This window comes from Tamandua tetradactyla, chromosome 1 (assembly GCF_023851605.1).
Source record: "Tamandua tetradactyla isolate mTamTet1 chromosome 1, mTamTet1.pri, whole genome shotgun sequence".
Classification (NCBI taxonomy): Eukaryota; Metazoa; Chordata; class Mammalia; order Pilosa; family Myrmecophagidae; genus Tamandua; species Tamandua tetradactyla.
This window is the reverse complement of record NC_135327.1, coordinates 230,977,489-230,995,722: the sequence shown is the minus strand read 5'-3', so window position 1 is coordinate 230,995,722 and position 18,234 is coordinate 230,977,489. Positions and strand designations below refer to the sequence as shown.

Sequence of the window (18,234 nt, the reverse complement as noted above, 5' to 3'; positions counted from 1 at the left end):
AAAAAAGTTTACAGTAAGGTACTTCATGGCAGGATTTAAACTAAATGCATAGCATGAGTCACCTGCTGGCCAGAAGTTGAGTCCAGGCAGTGACTGGCAATTCCGTGGGAGAACACAGGCCGTCACATGTTTACAGCAGTGGGTCAGCCACCCCTGACCCCCCAGACCAGAGGGAGGAGAAGCCAAGGGACCGAGGCCCCGGGAGGACGGCTGTGTGCCCTGTCACCACACAGCACCGCGAGCCTCCCCATTAAGCAAGCTGAAAAAACACGCATGTAATTGGCAGCTCCACAACACCTGCGTCATTTCCTCCTGCTGCCCATCAGCACAGGGGAGACTCTCCATCCTCGAGCACAGGGGACACAGGAACAGGCTGCTTCAGGGATACAGGATGGAAGGAGGTAACTTGGCATCTGCATCATTTGTGCTGGTCATCAGTCTAACAGGGATAGCAACGGAGCCAGTCAAGCACAGATCACTGAGGGATGCACAGGTTTACAACAAACCACCCCCCAAATAAAATGAAGAAAAAGGAAACAAGAAAATAACTCATTTAGGTAACATGTTTAATCAAATAATTTGAACCAAAAGTTTGAGTATCTAGCTCTCATGTTTCTGGAATTATATCAATTGTTACCTAATGTAATTTTAAATAATTTCAACTCTAAAACAATACAAAAAAAGAGATATGACTGATGACGTCCACACAGAAACATACGTTACTACGAGAGTCTGTCTCTGCTTCTACATGGGACTTTTCAAAAGTCAAGGCTAAAGCCATTTTCAGTGCTACAATTAAAATGTTACAGAAATGTATCTGCTGTTCTTTTGAAAAGGAAAATTCACTTTTTCCTTATTTTGTTTCCAGAAACTCACTCCAAATGTACTCGTGTTAAGCATTAAAATTTGCTTTAAAAGTCACATTAGTTCTTGCTCTGCTCGTTAAATCTTTTGATGACCAATGTTCAAAAGTAGTAAATTCTGACCTGAGTCTGCCTGATAGCACGTACTGACAACTGGATTTCCACTGGGTGCCACAGCGTGCTGGCTCTCCGCTGGCAGAAAGGGGAGCCTTCCAGATGTAGTGGCAGAGGTGGCTCAGTGGTCGAATGCTCGCCTTCCATGAGGGAGACTCGGGTTCTATTCCTGGACCATGCACCCCCCCAAAAAAAATGTTAATGGCAAGAGAATCAAAGGGGGGCCACCTTTCAAAAAGCATATCAGCGACTGCATGCAGCGTTTTTGTGTTTGCCTTCTTACATACTGTGGCTGTATATTCCACCACCTCCTTAAATGGTGATCGGAAGGCCGAGTCCTCCAGTCTTTTCATCTGCCAGGACAGGGCAGTGTTCCCAGACGCAGACCACCTGCCCTGCCACAGCTACCAAGTGACAGTGGGAAGTAAAACTGAGCCCTTTTCGTTAGCCTCTAAAAGCCAGTCCTCTTCGTATTCTTAATAATAGTCTCAGCTGTTCACCTGGGCATTGTGCCCCTCTGGTCTTCACTGCCCCCCAAGTCCCCTCTGCCATCCCTCTGTCCGGGACTCAGCCCTGTGGCAAGGGGAGCAGCCCAGGAGAGTCTGAGAAGCAGAGCTTTGCGCAGGCTGTTTTATGCAGATACATATAAGCTGGGGCGGGCAGTGTGGCCTGGGGAAGGTGGGCCTCTCCTGAGCACAAGTGCAGCAGGTGGAGCAGGTGGGGCAGGTGAAGCAGGTGGAGCATGTGGGGCAGGTGGGGCAGGTGAAGCAGGTAGGACATGTGGGTTAGGTGGGGCAGGTGAAGCAGGTGGGGCAGGTGAAGCAGGTAGGGCATGTGGGTTAGGTGGGGCAGGTGAAGCAGGTGGAGCATGTGGGGCAGGTGGGGCAGGTGAAGCAGGTGGGGCAGGTGGGGCAGGTGGGGCAAGTGAGGCAGGTGGGGCAGGTGAAGCAGGTGGGGCAGGTGGGGCAAGTGAGGCAGGTGAAGCAGGTGGGGCAGGTGGGGCAAGTGAGGCAGGTGAAGCAGGTGGGGCAGGTGGGGCAAGTGAGGCAGGTGGGGCAGGTGAAGCAGGTAGGGCATGTGGGGCATGTGGGGCAGGTGAGGCAGGTGGGGCAGGTGGGGCAGGTGAAGCAGGTGAAGCAGGTGGGGCAGGTGGGGCAGGTGAAGCAGGTGGGGCAGGTGGGGCAGGTGAAGCAGGTGGGGCAGGTGAAACAGGTAGGGCATGTGGGTTAGGTGGGGCAGGTGAAGCAGGTGGAGCATGTGGGGCAGGTGGGGCAGGTGAAGCAGGTAGGGCATGTGGGTTAGGTGGGGCAGGTGAAGCAGGTGGGACAGGTGGGGCAGGTGAAGCAGGTGGGGCAGGTGGGACAGGTGAAGCAGGTGGGGCAGGTGGGGCGGGTGAAGCAGGTGGGGCAGGTGGGGCAAGTGAGGCAGGTGGGGCAGGTGAAGCAGGTAGGGCATGTGGGGCATGTGGGGCAGGTGAGGCAGGTGGGGCAGGTGAGGCAGGTGGAGCATGTGGGGCAGGTGGGGCAGGTGAAGCAGGTAGGGCATGTAGGGCGTGTGGGGCAGGTGGGGCAGGCTGAGAGCTTCTGCTCAGCACAGAAGGGTCCAAGCATCCCCCACGTGGGAGTCATGGGAGACCCCAGGGCACTCAGCTCCACTGCCGGCAGGAGTAGGTTGAAGGGGAGCTGTGGTGCCCAGCATGTGGACTTGGGGTGACTGCCGGGAACTCTTGACCCCGCGGTCTGCTTTGAGCTAGGCACCCTCCCCCACTGACATCCACGGTTCTGATGAAACCCTAAGGAGTTCGCAGCATCTCTGCAGCAGAGGGTCTAGTCCTCAGGTGTCCAGAGGAAGCCAGCGGGAGGAGCTGTTCTTGGATAAACGGAGCACATTTCTAGACCTTCAGAACCCAACAGCTGGAATATCTTTAACTGTGATTAGTTGTCCCGGATAAGACATTTCTGTTTGACAAAATTTTGAGTAATGTTATTTATACCATATTATTTAAAAGCTTCCTATTTCTTGGTGAGAAACATCAAAGAGTGAGATTGTATCGTTATTTTGGTTTTGATAAGTTAAGGTTTTAGGGTGGTTTGAAATGACATTACATCAGTATCTGCTCCTAAGCTAAGATAGTGTGTAGTTATTTTTCCAAGATAATTGGAAAAGTTTCCAGGACAAATTGTATGAAGAATATTATTTCGGTGATATAAGTTGGGCAAAGGCTTCCTTCAAAATATATGAAATTTCTTCAGGTAAATCCATAGAGACAGACAGTGGATTAGTGCTTCTCTGGGAGGGGCGCAGTAGGGGATGGCTCTGGTACCGGGTTTCCTATAGGGTGACGAACATGTTCTAAAATCGATTGTGGTGATGGTTGCACAACAGCGTGAACATTCTAAAGACCAATCGGCTGTGCACTTCAAACAGATGAATTGTGTGGTGTGCAAGTTAGACCTCAATTAAGCTGTTACACACCCACACCCACAAACTCTATACACACACATGCAATTATTCTTTTTCTACTTAAGCTCTCTCCCAAAACAGCTCAGATACTGTTTAAACAATTTTTTATATTTTGGAAACATTTTTAATCTGTAACAACCACAACAGTCAAAGCTCATGTATGCTGGTAAAATATCAGTGTCCACTAGTTGCCAGGCATTTTGCTCAGAGTTTTAAATGCTTGGCTCTAATCCCTACAAAAAAAAAAGGCAAAAGTTCTGCAAGGTAAACATGACAGTTTTCATTTTTCAGATGAGGGAAACAAAGCTGATGCTGGTTAAGCAACATGCTAATTAGTGTAGACCTGGGTTATTTCCATCATACCCCATTGAGCACAAAATAAATTAAATATAGATGAGTTCAGTTTGAAAACAGTGAGGTTTCAGTTCATTTATCACTGAACATGTAGTCTAAGGGATGGGAAATGTCTGAGCAAATCGGCCCCGGTTCATCCAGGACTCCTCAAAGTCAGCACGATTTGTCTCCACCTTGCTTTCTGCTTAGCCAGAGGCAGTTTTGGCATTTTAAGTCTTTGAAATTAGGCACCTCGTCTCTTTGGATGCAACTTTACAACATGTTTAGGGTTTCTGATATGTTCCCCTAATGCTTTCCTAATTACTTCCTCCTCCTTTAGTTACACGTCACACACATACAAATGTGTGCACACACCTGTATATCTGTGTGTACAGACATACACACAGGCACACACACACGTACACATTGGGCAGTGCAGACGGAATCACAGTTTCATTGGTAGCACTGATTGGGGTTTGGGCGGGGCAGCCGTCCAGACGACCCCAGGTGACTGCGCTGTCATCTTTCTAAGGCAGGTGTGGCCCGGGCTTAGGGGGTGCGGGCTGCAGCTCCCCTGTCTCAGGTGTGGGGAGGCATGGGCACCAGAGGCAGGCGAGCCCCGGCTGACCTTCACCCTTGCAGCTCCTGTTAGGTGTTTTCAGCCTCAAGTTTCCCTGCTTATAAAATGGTTTAGTAATGTGTACTTTTCAAGGATGTTATTAGCAGTAGATAGGCTTTATCTAAAACCTTCATGAAATGGAAGATATGATTATGTATCACTGCATCTGATGTGTGGTACTACACAACCGAAAGCCAAAAGAGGTTCCATTATTTTACTGTTTATTGAGCATTTTTTATATAGTAGGTACTGGTACTGGTCATGCATCTCTGATAAAACACAGAGTGTCAGGACATGGGATTTACCACCAAAGGATTCATCCCAGGAGGGTACACGCATATACTACATAGAATCACATATGCATGTGCTACTAGAGCAAGTGTCAAATCACATACGTGATTCCTTAAATTAGAAGCATCTGGGGCTATAAACATTGCCCTGTTCCTCCTCACCTGGCCTGAAGCTCTGACCAGCCTCTACTGCTCTAGGTCAGTGTCCCCACCATGTGGACAGAATAAAGAACAAATTGATCCATTATCACTTTCACCTATGACCTTCATTTCCTCTTAGATGGAGGTGCCTGCAATGAAGGGTTTGGGAAATGCAGTGTGGTTTTGGCAATTAGGAGAGTAGATGATCTCCAAAAGTTTAACCAGCTTTCTCTGAGTATTTCATTTCATCAGAGGACTTCCTTCTTTATAAGCACACGGTGTGTTTGTCGGACATCCTCTTTTCCATTCTCTTCAAACTCCAGCTCAGGCTACTGCCTCAGAAAACATTTCTTCACCTGAAATTACTCCAGCTTAGAATTCTTTCTCCTTTTTTCTTTTGCATGGGCAGGCACCAAGAATTGAACCCGGCAGGTGAGAATTCTGCCACTGAGCCACCGTTGCACCGCCCTGTAGCTCAGAATTCTTTAGCTCTTTAAATTCTAATCTCTGAATACCACTTCTGCCATTTTATTTTTCAAATTACTAAATAACATTTTCTGCCACATGGTGATGTCAGGTTCTCCTCAGTCTCCCAGTCTCTGCCTCTTCCCTGCCATCACCACTCCAGGGCTGACCAACAGGGAGAGCTTCCAATTGATGGACTCTCATTAGACCTTTAAATATATCATCTGTTTTTACCATCACAACCCTATGCAGTGGGTACTACATGTCCATACTCCTTTACCCATAAATTAAAAATATAAAAAGCTCTGAAACCTTGAAAACATTTCTCTAGCTTCTTGGCATCAACACTTGACAACCACTAACTTGAATGTGTTCATGGGATTTGTCCCATTGCACGTGCATAGCTCTGTGTTTTACTCTCAGAAGTATTCATGTATTTTATTATGGGTCCACAATGACAAATTTGCTGGTTTACAGATCCAGTATGTGAACTGTGCTCTGTGGTATCTTTCTAAAACGTGAAACATTCTGAATTACAAAACACAGTTGATCACGGTGGTTTGAAATGAAGGATTGCAAATGAATATTGTTACCATTTCCTTTTCACAGCTGAGGAAGCTGAGGCCAAGATAAGAATTTGACTTGAAAGACATGTAGCTGGGATTTGAACAGAAAACCTCTTTCTAGAACTGGTGGCGCAATTTCTGAGCATATGGCATCTTCTGATGAATATTGCAGCCTCAAATTTTCTCATCCCTAACCTATATATTTGATACTTTCAACAATCCTTTTCTGATTTGTAGTTCTTGATGTTGAGTGACTGAGAAAGCCATGAGCTTAGATCAGTTGGCTCCATTATGACTTCATGATGTTTTAAATTTGACGGGCTCTTCCATGCAACCCTTCCAGTATCTCCCTCTTTCCAAGGTATTGAAGCCCCAGGCCCCTAAGCTATTGCTCCCCAAATTTCCTACCTTTTCAAAGACCCAACCCTATCTCAACCCACAGGTAAAATCACATGCGTTCTGTTCTCCAGACCTCCAGCTGTGATTCCTGTGAATTCATGCTACCAAGACTTTTGGCTTAGTCTTTCTAAAACAGATCTGGTCAACTTACTCTCTTGTGTAATGGCTGGAGGACTGAGTCCTCCATTCTCAGCATGGAATTCTCATGCCCTTGGGGTTACCCTCTTCAGTTTTCACAGCTCAGTTCTAATTCTAACCCCTTGATGACATTTTCCTAATTTCTCTAGCCCTTCATTTCACAGCAACCCCACCTAAGGAACATCCCTTTTTCTATAATGTAATAGAATTATCTCACACTCAACTGTTAGTAATTATATAGTGTTTTATTTCCATCTATTTGTAAGCCCCTTTAATCATATCTTCTTATTTTCCACCTTAACATCCACCTCAACTTATGGCATGTGAAATGCACCTAATACTAATTGATTTGAATTAAAATAATAATCATTATACGAATCATGTCCATACAAGTTTCAGTACTTGGCCTCACCTGCGCTAGGGAATATGAAAGCACAGAATGTTAAGTATAACTCTTCTGAGTTTATACAAAACAAGTTTAAATTTAACTTCGGCTTCTATCGTTATAGTATTCCTGGTTCTCAAGTGAGCCGAGTTATGTCCAATAACTTTGCCATAACGTGCTGTTTCCTGCTTGCGCTGATGGGTTCTCAGCCTCTGGACTGACGGCCGAAGGATGGATTCCATCCCTCTCAAGTGACACTGGCTCCTGACCTTGCTGCCTCCTCTTATTATCCTTCCTGTCAGGTGCTTCTAAGGCCGCTTCATTTTTATTTTCCTCACTGTTCTTCTGTTCGCCATAAGAATATTGGTCTCCTTCAGGTGCCCAATGTAGTGTGAAAGACGGTGGAAATCAGCCGCCAGCCACGGAGGGGGTGTCACCTTGACTGCCGTAACGGGGGCTTTAATCGGGTTAGTGAGGCTTCTCCACACCGACGGCGGAGCAGGGGCCTCGCAGGACGCTTTCTGGAACTTGTCGGTGCAGCCTGCTCCGAGGCCGCTCCTGAATTAGGGATAAGCTCTGCTCCTTTTCCTTACTCCAAAGAGTCAGTGCAATTGTCGTATGTCCCAGGAATGTTTTCGATACAAAAATGTAGTGATAACTGTTTGGGCAACACAGCACTTACTGATTTTTATAATGTTTATTAAGATAAGTGATACAATTTAAACCTATTACAATAATTTTTACATATATCAGAGAAAAAAACTGAAATCCAGTAGAAGTTTTATAAGCAGTTCTGAGCCAGCTTTATGCCAGTGCTGAGCATTCTGTGGGTCACCTTAGATTCATTTTGTTGAAGTTAAATATCCATTCGTTGATCAAAACAATGCTTGTTTAGTGCCTATTCCATGCCAGGTTCTCTTATAGACATGCATTTCCCACACAAACAAACAAGCAAATGAAAAACCAAATAGACAAAAATCCAGAAAAATGATGCTGAAATAAAGGACTATTCACATGGATAAAGAATGAAATGTGACTTCCACCATATAGCATACAAAAAAAAATATTTGTTAGAAAATAGACCTAAAACTGAGGCTGTCTACCCAACAAATACATTGGTCTAACCCTCAATTATTCTGTCAGGGCAGAAATCTTGAAAACACAAGAAAAAATGATTGTAGATTTTATTCCAAGTATAATAACCTTTTTTGGGGTTGGGTGCATAGCTGGGAATCAAACCTAGGTGTCCTGCATAGAAGGCAGGCATTCTAACCGCTGAACTTCCCGTGTACCCTTAAGTATAATAACTTTTTGCAAGCTGTTTCTTTGTGGAATAGATTTGATACAAATATTAAATACCTACATTTGACTTTATTCTATTTTTAAAAATTCAAATATAATTAAACTATACATAAATTTTAAGCTTTTCAACATATTTTCAGTTTTAAGGAATATGTACTGAATTTTTTTAAATCAAATAAAATTTTAGATGATTTGAAGAATATTACTTAAGACAATTAAAGATATTTTCCCAGTACATTCAGGTCTTTGTCTAAATTCTAACTTCTCCTTTACATTTCTTTAAAGATATTTTTATGTACTTTATTTTAATGCTGGAGGATTTTAATAGCAATAAAAACATCTATGTGGCTGGAAGTAGTCTAGAAGTCTATTTCAGAAACAAAAGACAAATCTTGGTTGCTATGCCTGTGATTAGGGTAAAATATATATTAACTGATTTTTTCTTTTAAACTGATTTTTTCTTTTGCTGTCTAGATTCAAAATTATTCCAGCATGGGAAATCATCTTTCTAAGTATCATTTATGTCCTCAGTCTTTTGTGAGTGCTATGTTTTTATCGACATGTTTTCTAAGGTTATTTTTTAATTGATAAACTTCGAAAAAATAAACAGAAGAATGCGTGAAAATTCTAGCCACAAAAGAAATTTTTATTTAATTGGAATATTTAGAAGTTATGCTTTCTCTTATATTAAAATGAATAATGGTCAGGGAATTCTTATAGCCTTTATTACTTTTTTGGCCTTTTCAGACTAGTTACACTGGGATTTTTTTAGAGACAATTTTCGTATATATATATATATATATATATATATATGAAGTTTAAACGTTTTTAAAAACCCTTTTATTTAGAACAATTTTAGATTTATGGAATCATTGCCAAGATTATACAGAATCCCCATAGCCCTGACTCAGTTTACCCTATTGTTAATATCTTGCATGAGCATAATACATTTGTCATAATTACGTTAACTGAAGTCCATGATTTATTCAAATTTCATCCATTTTTCCTGTCCAGTGGTCAGGTCGCGTTCGAGTCCTCTTCATCGTGACCGCTTCTCAGACTGTCCTTGTTGATGACCTTGACACCTTAGAGAAGTGCGGTCAGATATTTCGTAGGCAGTCCATGCATCAGTCGGATTTGTTGGGTGTTTTCCTCGTAACTTAGAGTGAGTTCACGTGTTGTGGGGAGAAGATTGCAGAGGTAAAGTGCCGCTCTTGTCTCATGGTCCGGGCCTCTGTTGGCCCTGTGAATCGCCGCTCATCGGTGCCAACCTGGCACCTAGCCAGCGCTCGTCAGGGCTCCTGTCCACCAAAAGTCGTCATTCTCCGCCGTGTTCTTTGGCGGTCTCAAGGCACAGCCCGCACTTAGAGGATGGGGAGTGAAAGCTTTCCTTCCTTGAGGGCAGAATATCTCCATCAATGATTAGGAATTCTTCTCCATGGAATTTTATTTATTTATTTATTCAACCATTTATTTATGTCAACATGGACTCATTGATATGTGTTTTTATACTTTGGATTATAACTCAACACACTGTATTTATTCAGTTGCTTGAATTGTTTCAGCTTTGGGCATTGAAAGTTCCTTCCATCGGTTCCTGTGTCCCTTTGGCATGCCTCCATTGGCGCTTTTTCTTTCTTTCTTCTTTATTTTTCTAGCACTTTCTCACTTGCTGAGACTGAAAATTGCTTCAGCCTTATCTTGTGTATTTCTCGCCGCAAACCGAGAATCAGCGGTTGCTCCACAGAGATGCGGTTCTTGTAATTGGGAAATGTAATTGAAAACCAGGATCTGGGTGCTGTTATGTTTCTGGCCACGGGGTGCTGTTGCCTCCCCCAGCTGAGAGAACGAGGACACGTGTGTGCACACCTGTGCATCGTAGCTGTGAACGATGCTATCTGCAAACTTCTGGGTCTGTACTGGGCTAACTGTAAGTTCATGGAGATGTCAGCAGCTCTAATCCATTACCATTTGCGTCATTCCAGCCTCCCCACCACACTTACCTGCACCTTGCACTCCAACAGCGGGAGATCTAGCTCCGCCTGCTATCTATTTGCTAATTGTTGAATTCCAGGAGACATGCCTTGAGATTTCAAAACTGGTGACACATAACCCCATGGGAAACTTCTTTATCAACTCAGGGGCCTGACTTTTTCCCTCCAGTCTTACAGATCCCACTCATTTATTATTCATGCCAGCACCTTTCCCCATCCCTTTTAGTGTGTTTGTTTGGTGCATTTGTAATAATTAGATTGCAGAGGTGTTGACCAATGCTGAATGCCCTATATTTACAATTGTTGTACGGAATAGTTTCACTGCCCTATAAAAACCTCTGTGCTTCACCTATTGAATACCCCCCCCCACCCCCTCAGCCTGCTCCCCAAAGCCCCTGGCTACCACCAATCTGTTAAAGTTTGCCTTTCCAGAAGGTCATGGCATCTCCATTTTAGAGGAGAGCTTTGGAATGAATGTATGATTCACCTAACGTTACGTGAGATATGGTTATTGGCAAAGGGAGGGCTTCTTCACTTCCTTAGGATATTTTGTAGAGTTTCTTGTTGAGAACAGTTCTCTACCTACAAACTAAATATGCCTCAGCAGGAGCCCTCGATTTGATTTGGATTATTCATTTCAGCAGCCCTCCAAGCTCCTGAGCCCTCTTGAATGGCTGGTGAGTTTTTCTTGAACTCACCAGACCCTCCAGCTGAGAGAGAGAGGCTGGCCTTCTTTGTGGATTGCGGTGAGAATACCGGTTCATAAGAAGGCCTTGTCCAGGAGCTGAACTGGGTCTTTCCCCTCTCCATGTGGGCAGGATGCATCCAGTTTCCACTGCGGGCCACGCTTTTGTCCTCCTCGAGATTTCTCCTCATTGTCATGTCTCTCAAGCAGGGAACACAGGAGAGGAAGTCCTGAGTATGTGTTCATGTGTAATTCCCTCAGAATTCTCATCGATCATGCTCATAAACTGGCTGCAGGCGGAATTATATTTGTGGTCATTTTCAGGTCATGATGACTTTCTGTATTCTTGGGGACAGTATATCTGCATCAATGATTAGGAATTCTTCCTTTTATATAAATCTTTTATATTTTAAACATTTAAATATATTTTATATATTTATAAAATTACCCTTACTCTGTTTGTCTTGCCATATTCCCTTGGGTATAAGTATCTGTTTTATCACATACTCCAATATGTGTGACGAGGTCTTTTTATGTCAAAATTTGAGGCCATGCATACATAATCATAATATTCTCTGTCCTGCTACTTGAATGACAGTGTGACTGCATATGAAATTATGATTTAAGGTTCATTTCTTTCAGTAAATGTGAAATATTAGTTCAATGTTTTTTTGCATCCAGAGCAGCTATTGAGAAGTTGAATGTCCATCAATTCTTAACCTTATCTTAATCTGAAAGATTTTAGAATTTTCTATATACCTTTAATGTTCTTAAATTTTACTACAATGTATTCAAGTGTATTTGTCGTTCTCTGTTTCTTGTATGGCACTCTCTGATCCTTTTCAATTTTTTGTAATTCTGAAAATTTAATCTTTTTTAATATTTCCCTTTCTCTTTGTGTTTCCTAATCCTTGTGGAACTTGTTTCTTCCCTATGTACACCTTTTTGTTTTTATCCCTAACATCGCTTAGACTTTCTTTTGCATTTTCTGTTTTTTATTCTTTCTTCCTACTGCCTTTCTGAGAGTTTCAGAGTCTTCTCTTGGATTAGAGCTGGTAATGGATTTGAGCTGGTCCCATGTTTTTACTTTATGTTGCTACATATCTCCTTCTCTTCTTATGTATATGCATCAAAACTTCTCAAATTCTGGTTTCTTCGTTTTAAAAATTCTGCTTTGGGTACTGTCTGGTGCTCAATTCATGCTCATTCTTTTCCCTGGCTCCTCATAGCCGAGTCATCTTAGGCTGTGAACTTGCCTCCACAGTAATGTCAGTTGCTCTTTCTGGTAGATGAGGAAAAGGCAGAAGGCCAGTCCTTTGCCTGCATCCATCCAGGTGGGTTTAAGGAAATTTGGAAGGACAGAGAGACCCAAGCACCTGTTGGGCACTTCCATTAGTCACTTGTCGGCAGCATTGGCTTGCGTCAGCATTTTGTCATTTAAGTATGAGAGCAGCAGCATAGAGGGCTGTCTCTGTAGGTTGTAACCCATTCCCCCCAAGAGTTCCAAGAGGGCACTCATCAGCGCTTCACTTCCGCAGGTGTTAGGCCGCTGTGGTGATGCCTCAGCCTGGAATGGGGCTGGGGGTTTCTACAGGAGCAGTGTGACAATTACCATTCGAGAACCTGCTTTTCTTTCCAGCCTCTGTGTGTTTCTACAGTGCTTTTATGGTAATTATTTTATAATTTCTCCCATACTAAGCAGTCTATCAACCCCCACAGAGTAGTTTCCATGCCTGCTCGCCTTTTTATCTCTTTATCTCCAGGGTCTAGTCATAACACCCCAAACTGTGTGGGCACTGAATGTAAGCAGAGCATATTTGCTAAATACATGAATAACTGGATAGAAGAGTAAAGAAACAAATCCATCTCATTTGCACATTTGGACAAATAATTTTGATAATTATGAGATCAAAGTGGGACAAAATCAAATATATTACACAGAGATTCTATAATATCTCACCATTTGGATGGCATATGGTTTGATTTTAAGAGAATTCACCCTCATTTTCTTTTTCTTATCACATAAAATGTCAATGGATTCATTATTGAAATCTCTTTTCTATTATAATCTTGGTTGTAAGACACATTTTATTGATTAAATGGTCTTTGATGATATTTTTTGAAAATCTTTTTGGAGCTTGGCATAAGTAATGAGTGATTTTATAAATTGCAGAGGCAGATTAAAAGGAAAAATTGGTAAAGTGTGTTAAGTTTGTAAATTAAGACAGACTTTCATCAATATCCTTGCCAATTATACCACTAAGCATCAGACAAAATCCCCTGTACTTTCATCTTTAATTTAAATAACTATCCTTTTATTTTCAAATGACTGAGACATCACTGAGAGTCAAAGATTAACCTTGAAAAGGCCTTCTGTTCTTAAATCTTCACAAAGGTATGAAATTCCATTAATCAGGTGTGAATTTCCCATCCGCTTTGATGGCGAAGTTATATGAATCTGTGGGTGTGAAGATTCGTTGTCCTTCTTGCTTTGGAAAGAAAGTTGAAAGATCTAGCTATAAATTGTTAGTTGTTTTCAAAATTAATTTTGAATAACTGGTAGATGTAGTCCCACCTTCTCTTTGTACCCACAAAGAGGGAGAATCACAACCTCTGTGTGTCCCTCAGAAGGACAAGCTGCCAGCTGTATTTATCAAGATGATATGTTCCCAGAAAGGTGTGAAGCTATGAATGTGTAATGCCTTTCGTTCCTCTCCTCAAACAGTTCTCTTATTCCTCTGTTAGCCTATCTTCTTTAAAATATGTGTTTAAATCACTGTTTCACAGATGTGTGCGATAAACTGTTGGGACATCTCCCCACTTACCAAATACTCTCCTCTATTCTACTGTTTTAATTATAAATATAAAGGAAGAAAGTTTTCCTTGTGTGTCATCATGAAGACATAATAGACCAAGAAATATTAGTTGTTGTGAACTAACCATAGACATCATTTTATATGTACATACATTTCAAGGTATGTTGAAGGTCAGATCTCAAGGTGTATGTCAAAATGTATTTCCAAGTCACATTTCAAGGCATCAGAACAAGGGATTTGGAAATAGCAGCTGCACTTACTGGCACTGAATTTAAAGCTGCATGCCTGGTGGGTTTCTGGAAAGCACTTCCTTTTGGAAGCACATATGAATATATAGAGCTCTGTATCCAGCGTGTGATTTTGCCGCATATCTACTTCTCAAAGTGGGCCAGGCCTGGTGTAGGAGAGCAGTGTGCACAGGCTTTGCCCTTAGCCAAGCCTCGCTGACTTCTGTTCTCCTGTGTATCTTGACCATCAAGCCAGCTGCCACTGGGCCATGTCAGGTTGCACTGGGACTAGTCCTGCCTCAGAGTGCTGCACCACAGTAGGTCAGCCTGCACCACCAGGAGATCAGCCTTCCTCACCATTTTTTCGCGGTGAAATATGGATTTGGTTAGGTAGGTCACTTTCTAATAATGGTCTCTGAATGGAAGAATATGCCTCTGTTTCCATGCAGGAAACCAATGAAACCGCGAACATTACCAGAGGGTTTTCCGTTTTCACTGGTCGAATGCTTCTGTTCTGAATGACTTGTTTTCATTTGTGTTTTCGATATTTCTTTATTTCCCTAACCCAAGCTCCTTTGCCTTCAGACAGAGAAAGGCCTATCGAAAGTCTGGCAGGAAAGTGAGCAGAGCCCTGGAGCACACTGGAAAAAGGCGGAAATCCTGCTAGGAAAGTTAAGAAACTTTGAAGTCATCTTTCAGGGTGTCAGAACAAGGGACCTGGGAGGAGGAGCTGCGATTGATGACATTGAATTTGAAAACTGCACAACTGGTAAGTTCCTGGAAGGCACTTTCATTTGTAAACAAACTTATAACCTAGCCATCTTATATTCGTTCCACACTTATAAAAAGTTCTGTTATATATTGTGCATATCTAAAAATCAATTCAAAAAGATGATTTCATAATGGCTGAAATTTTACCCTTACATGTTATTTTAAAAGTAATACCTTTTTGATTCTCCAGTTGCTCAAGTAATTCTTTCCATACTCTACCCTTTCTACATTCAGTTCTCTTTTTCATTGAGTTGCAACAAGATTTAAAGCATAAGCAAAATGTTCACATATATTTACATATTTAAATTAATTAAAAATGAGCCAGTAAAAAAGAGTTAGAAAGCTGGTGGTTAGTGGATATATTAGAAATAAATTCAACCAGGTAGAACTCAAACAGAGCTTGAGCCGAAGGCTATGCTTAGGGGACTTAAAATGCTATTCTAGCAAGTGAACAGTAGCTTGAAAAAAATTGCTAGCATTTGTCATGCTTCTAAATCTGAAGTATAAGCACACTTAGATTTTCTTTACAAAGCTACAGCATAATGCCAGAAATAATTATAAATACATTTGTGAATTTTGCAGTTTGAAGAGTTCTTTCAAAGGATGATTCCAATTGCTATTTAAAATAGCACTGTGTGGTATATATTGCCAGTGAAAACTACGTCCACTCCGGTTTCCTACCGTGACTTGGTGGCAGCAAGCTTCTGGTTCTAAGAGTTAGACCTGAATGCTATTTCATCTTATTGTTGTTCTCATATTAAAATACTTCTCTGAGGCAGTTCAAAAATGTGACTTTGGTTTTTGGTGATATTCCAGCATCTGTTCTTTTTATGAGCAGCTCTGCTCAAAGGATTCTGCTTACAAGTCAGTCCTTCGGTGTTTGGTTTTGCCCCTAGGTTTCCAGGAGTGGATGCTGCCCAGACACCTTATATATTTTACATAAAGCCAGGATTTGTGCACCCCAGATAATCTCAGGAGCACCCAGCTGTGGGTCTGTGTCATGCAGGGGACAGGGTTTGTCCCTGGAGATGTTCTGGGGGGAATGCCTTGGCAAAAGAAATGGGATGCTGAAAATGCAGTCACGAAAAAAGAAGTCTAAGGAATAACAATGTGCTTCTTTCCCTCTCTTCTAGTACAGTCCTAGTAAGATGTATCTTCTAGTTAGTAATTCAATCTATTTTTGATTCTGGCAACTTGGAAAGGAAAAAAATTCCTGAGCAATTTCTCTAAGATTTTAGAAAAAAAGAAGCCTTTATTTAAAAAGAGGAATTCCTTTCCTGTCCAGGGAAGCAGTGATTCCTAGGTAGGAATTCATTGATTCAGGACAGAGGGGAACAGACAGGTACTTTTCCAGATGTGTAGGTTTCAGGTTGAAGTGTCTCCTGTGTCTTCCCCTTCTTATCTGCAAGAGTTAACCTGATTATAATTAATTTTATTCAACTCAATCGATCCAACGCTGAGTTCACTGAGTAATAATTTACTATCTTTTAATCAGTGATAGACTATTTCAAAGTCTATTGTTATTTCTGCATCATCAAATAAAGAGGCATCTCTGGTCAATTGCTGCTGAGTATCACCAATTTTATAAACAATGTATTTTACCAGGTAAAATGCAGAGTATTTTAGGCAAAAGTAATCCTTGTTTTTAATAGCCTAGCCTTAAAAAAAATCAAGTATTTTCAATTTATTATTTTAGTCAAAATAAGAAGCTGCAGTAGAATATAACAAAAGAATTATGGGAATGTCTTTGAAAAACTATTATGGGAATGTATGGATCTATAAAGGAATAATTTCTTATCCTGTTAGTTTTAAATAAAATGGCAAGAAAATATCGTATTCGAATGGACAGTGAGAAGGAACTTAAAGTGTAAACCACCCTCAGTTTTCTGCTACTGGCAGTTCAGAAGAAGAGAGTGGCATTGGACAAAATACCCAAAAGAGAGGTGCCACCGTGTGCTATTTGAGAACAAATAGCCTTGAATCTAACTTTCTGCACCGGAATCTGGCATTGCCCCTTACTAACTTGGATGAACGTCTTCATTCTGCTGTGCCTCAGTTTCCTTCCCTGTCAAAAGGAGGAGATAATAATAGATAAGGGATACTAAATATGTCAATATACATGAAGTGCTTAATGCAGTTGGCCCATAATAAAATGCTTTTAAGTATTATATTTTGTTGTTATAAATCAAATGCCCAACAACCATTGTAAAATTTATCCTAGATTTATTGTTGCAACGCAGAAATTAAAATTGCCTTAATTTTTATTTCTCTGCCACAGCCTGCCTTCATTTTATAGTATCATCTGAGACCTAGTCTATAGTTTCCTACTTTCTCTCAGATCTCTTGGGCATGATTTTAGGGCAGATGATGGGATATAATGCAAAACAGCTAAAGGAAAAATGTCAAAATTCCATCTGTCTTTACAAAGATGACTTCTACAAAGCTTCTTTTCATGGTGACCTCTGCATTTCACCAAAACTTAGGTGATTTCTGAAGTCTTGTGGTTCTGCCAATAACAGCTCACTCCCTGTTCCTTAGAAGGAGCCACTATTTTGACTAAAATATATGGCAGGTTATTTGAACTTTTTATCTGTAGGATTCATTCATGAAGTTCCATGCAGCAATAATTCATCCACTTGCATTGTGGTATGGTATTTGACTGAATGCCCTTCTCATCCATTATATTCGTGATGGACTTTTGGGCAGTTTCCAGCTTTTTAGTTAAGTAACACTGCGTGAGTATGCATGTACGTATCTTCTGTGCATGTGCACCCATCTCTGCTGCTTACACATCTGGAGCACAACTGCTGGTCATCGGGCATGCGTCCACCTTCCCTGAAGTGGCCGAACTGCTTTGCGTCCGAGCAGCAGTGCACGATGAGGGCTGCTGACCTCGCTCCCTTGTCCAGCTTTGGCGTGGTGAGTGGGGTAACGTCAGCTGTTCTAGTTAGGATAAAGCTGGGACTTCCATTGCCATTTCCTTGATAGCTGATGTAGTTGGGACCACGTCACAGGTTTATTGGTTGTTTAGATCATGTTTATGAAATTCTTGCCCAAGTTGCTTGCCTGTTTTTCCACAGTATGTCTTCCTTCTGCTTATTGAGATTTGTAGCAATCATTTATATATTAAGGTACATACCTTTTATAAACAATTTATATTTGTTGCAAATATCTTTCCATTCTGTGCTTTGCTTTTATAGCCTACTAATGGTGCCTTAGGCTGAACAGATGCCTAAATTTCACTGAAGTTCTATATATCAATCTTCACCTTTACTGTTAATAATTTTTTGCATTCTTCTAATAAATAACGTTGCTTATTTTAAGATAATACAGATACTTTCACATATTATTTTACACAATTCATGTGTAGTGCACTAGGGATTGCTTTAATTATATGGGATAAAATGAGAGACATGTTTCATTTTTTCCATATGGGTATGCAATTGAAATAGCACCACTTTTCCACTCTCCCTAATGCCAACTTTGTCACGAAGCTGTTGTCCACTTATGTGTTTCTGGACTCTCTTCTGATAGTCTATTTGTCTACATTTGCACCAATACTGCATTTTGTAATGCCTAAATTTTAAATAAAGTTTGAATAAAGTTTAATAGAATAAACCATCCTGCCATTTTTTTAAATATTGTCTTAGTTATATTTGACCT

The 18,234-nt window shown here is 41.4% G+C and overlaps 1 protein-coding gene across 6 annotated transcripts in view; it reads left to right on the top strand.

Annotated features, from left to right (window-relative positions):
* Positions 1 to 18,234, top strand: part of MALRD1 (MAM and LDL receptor class A domain containing 1) — a 752,096-nt gene that overhangs the window by 467,183 nt on the left and 266,679 nt on the right. For all 6 annotated transcript variants that reach the window (XM_077154409.1, XM_077154433.1, XM_077154399.1 and 3 more), the window contains exon 30: positions 14,386 to 14,569. In XM_077154409.1, the coding sequence (XP_077010524.1) occupies positions 14,386 to 14,569 (184 nt within the window). The remainder of the gene's footprint in view (positions 1 to 14,385; positions 14,570 to 18,234) is intronic.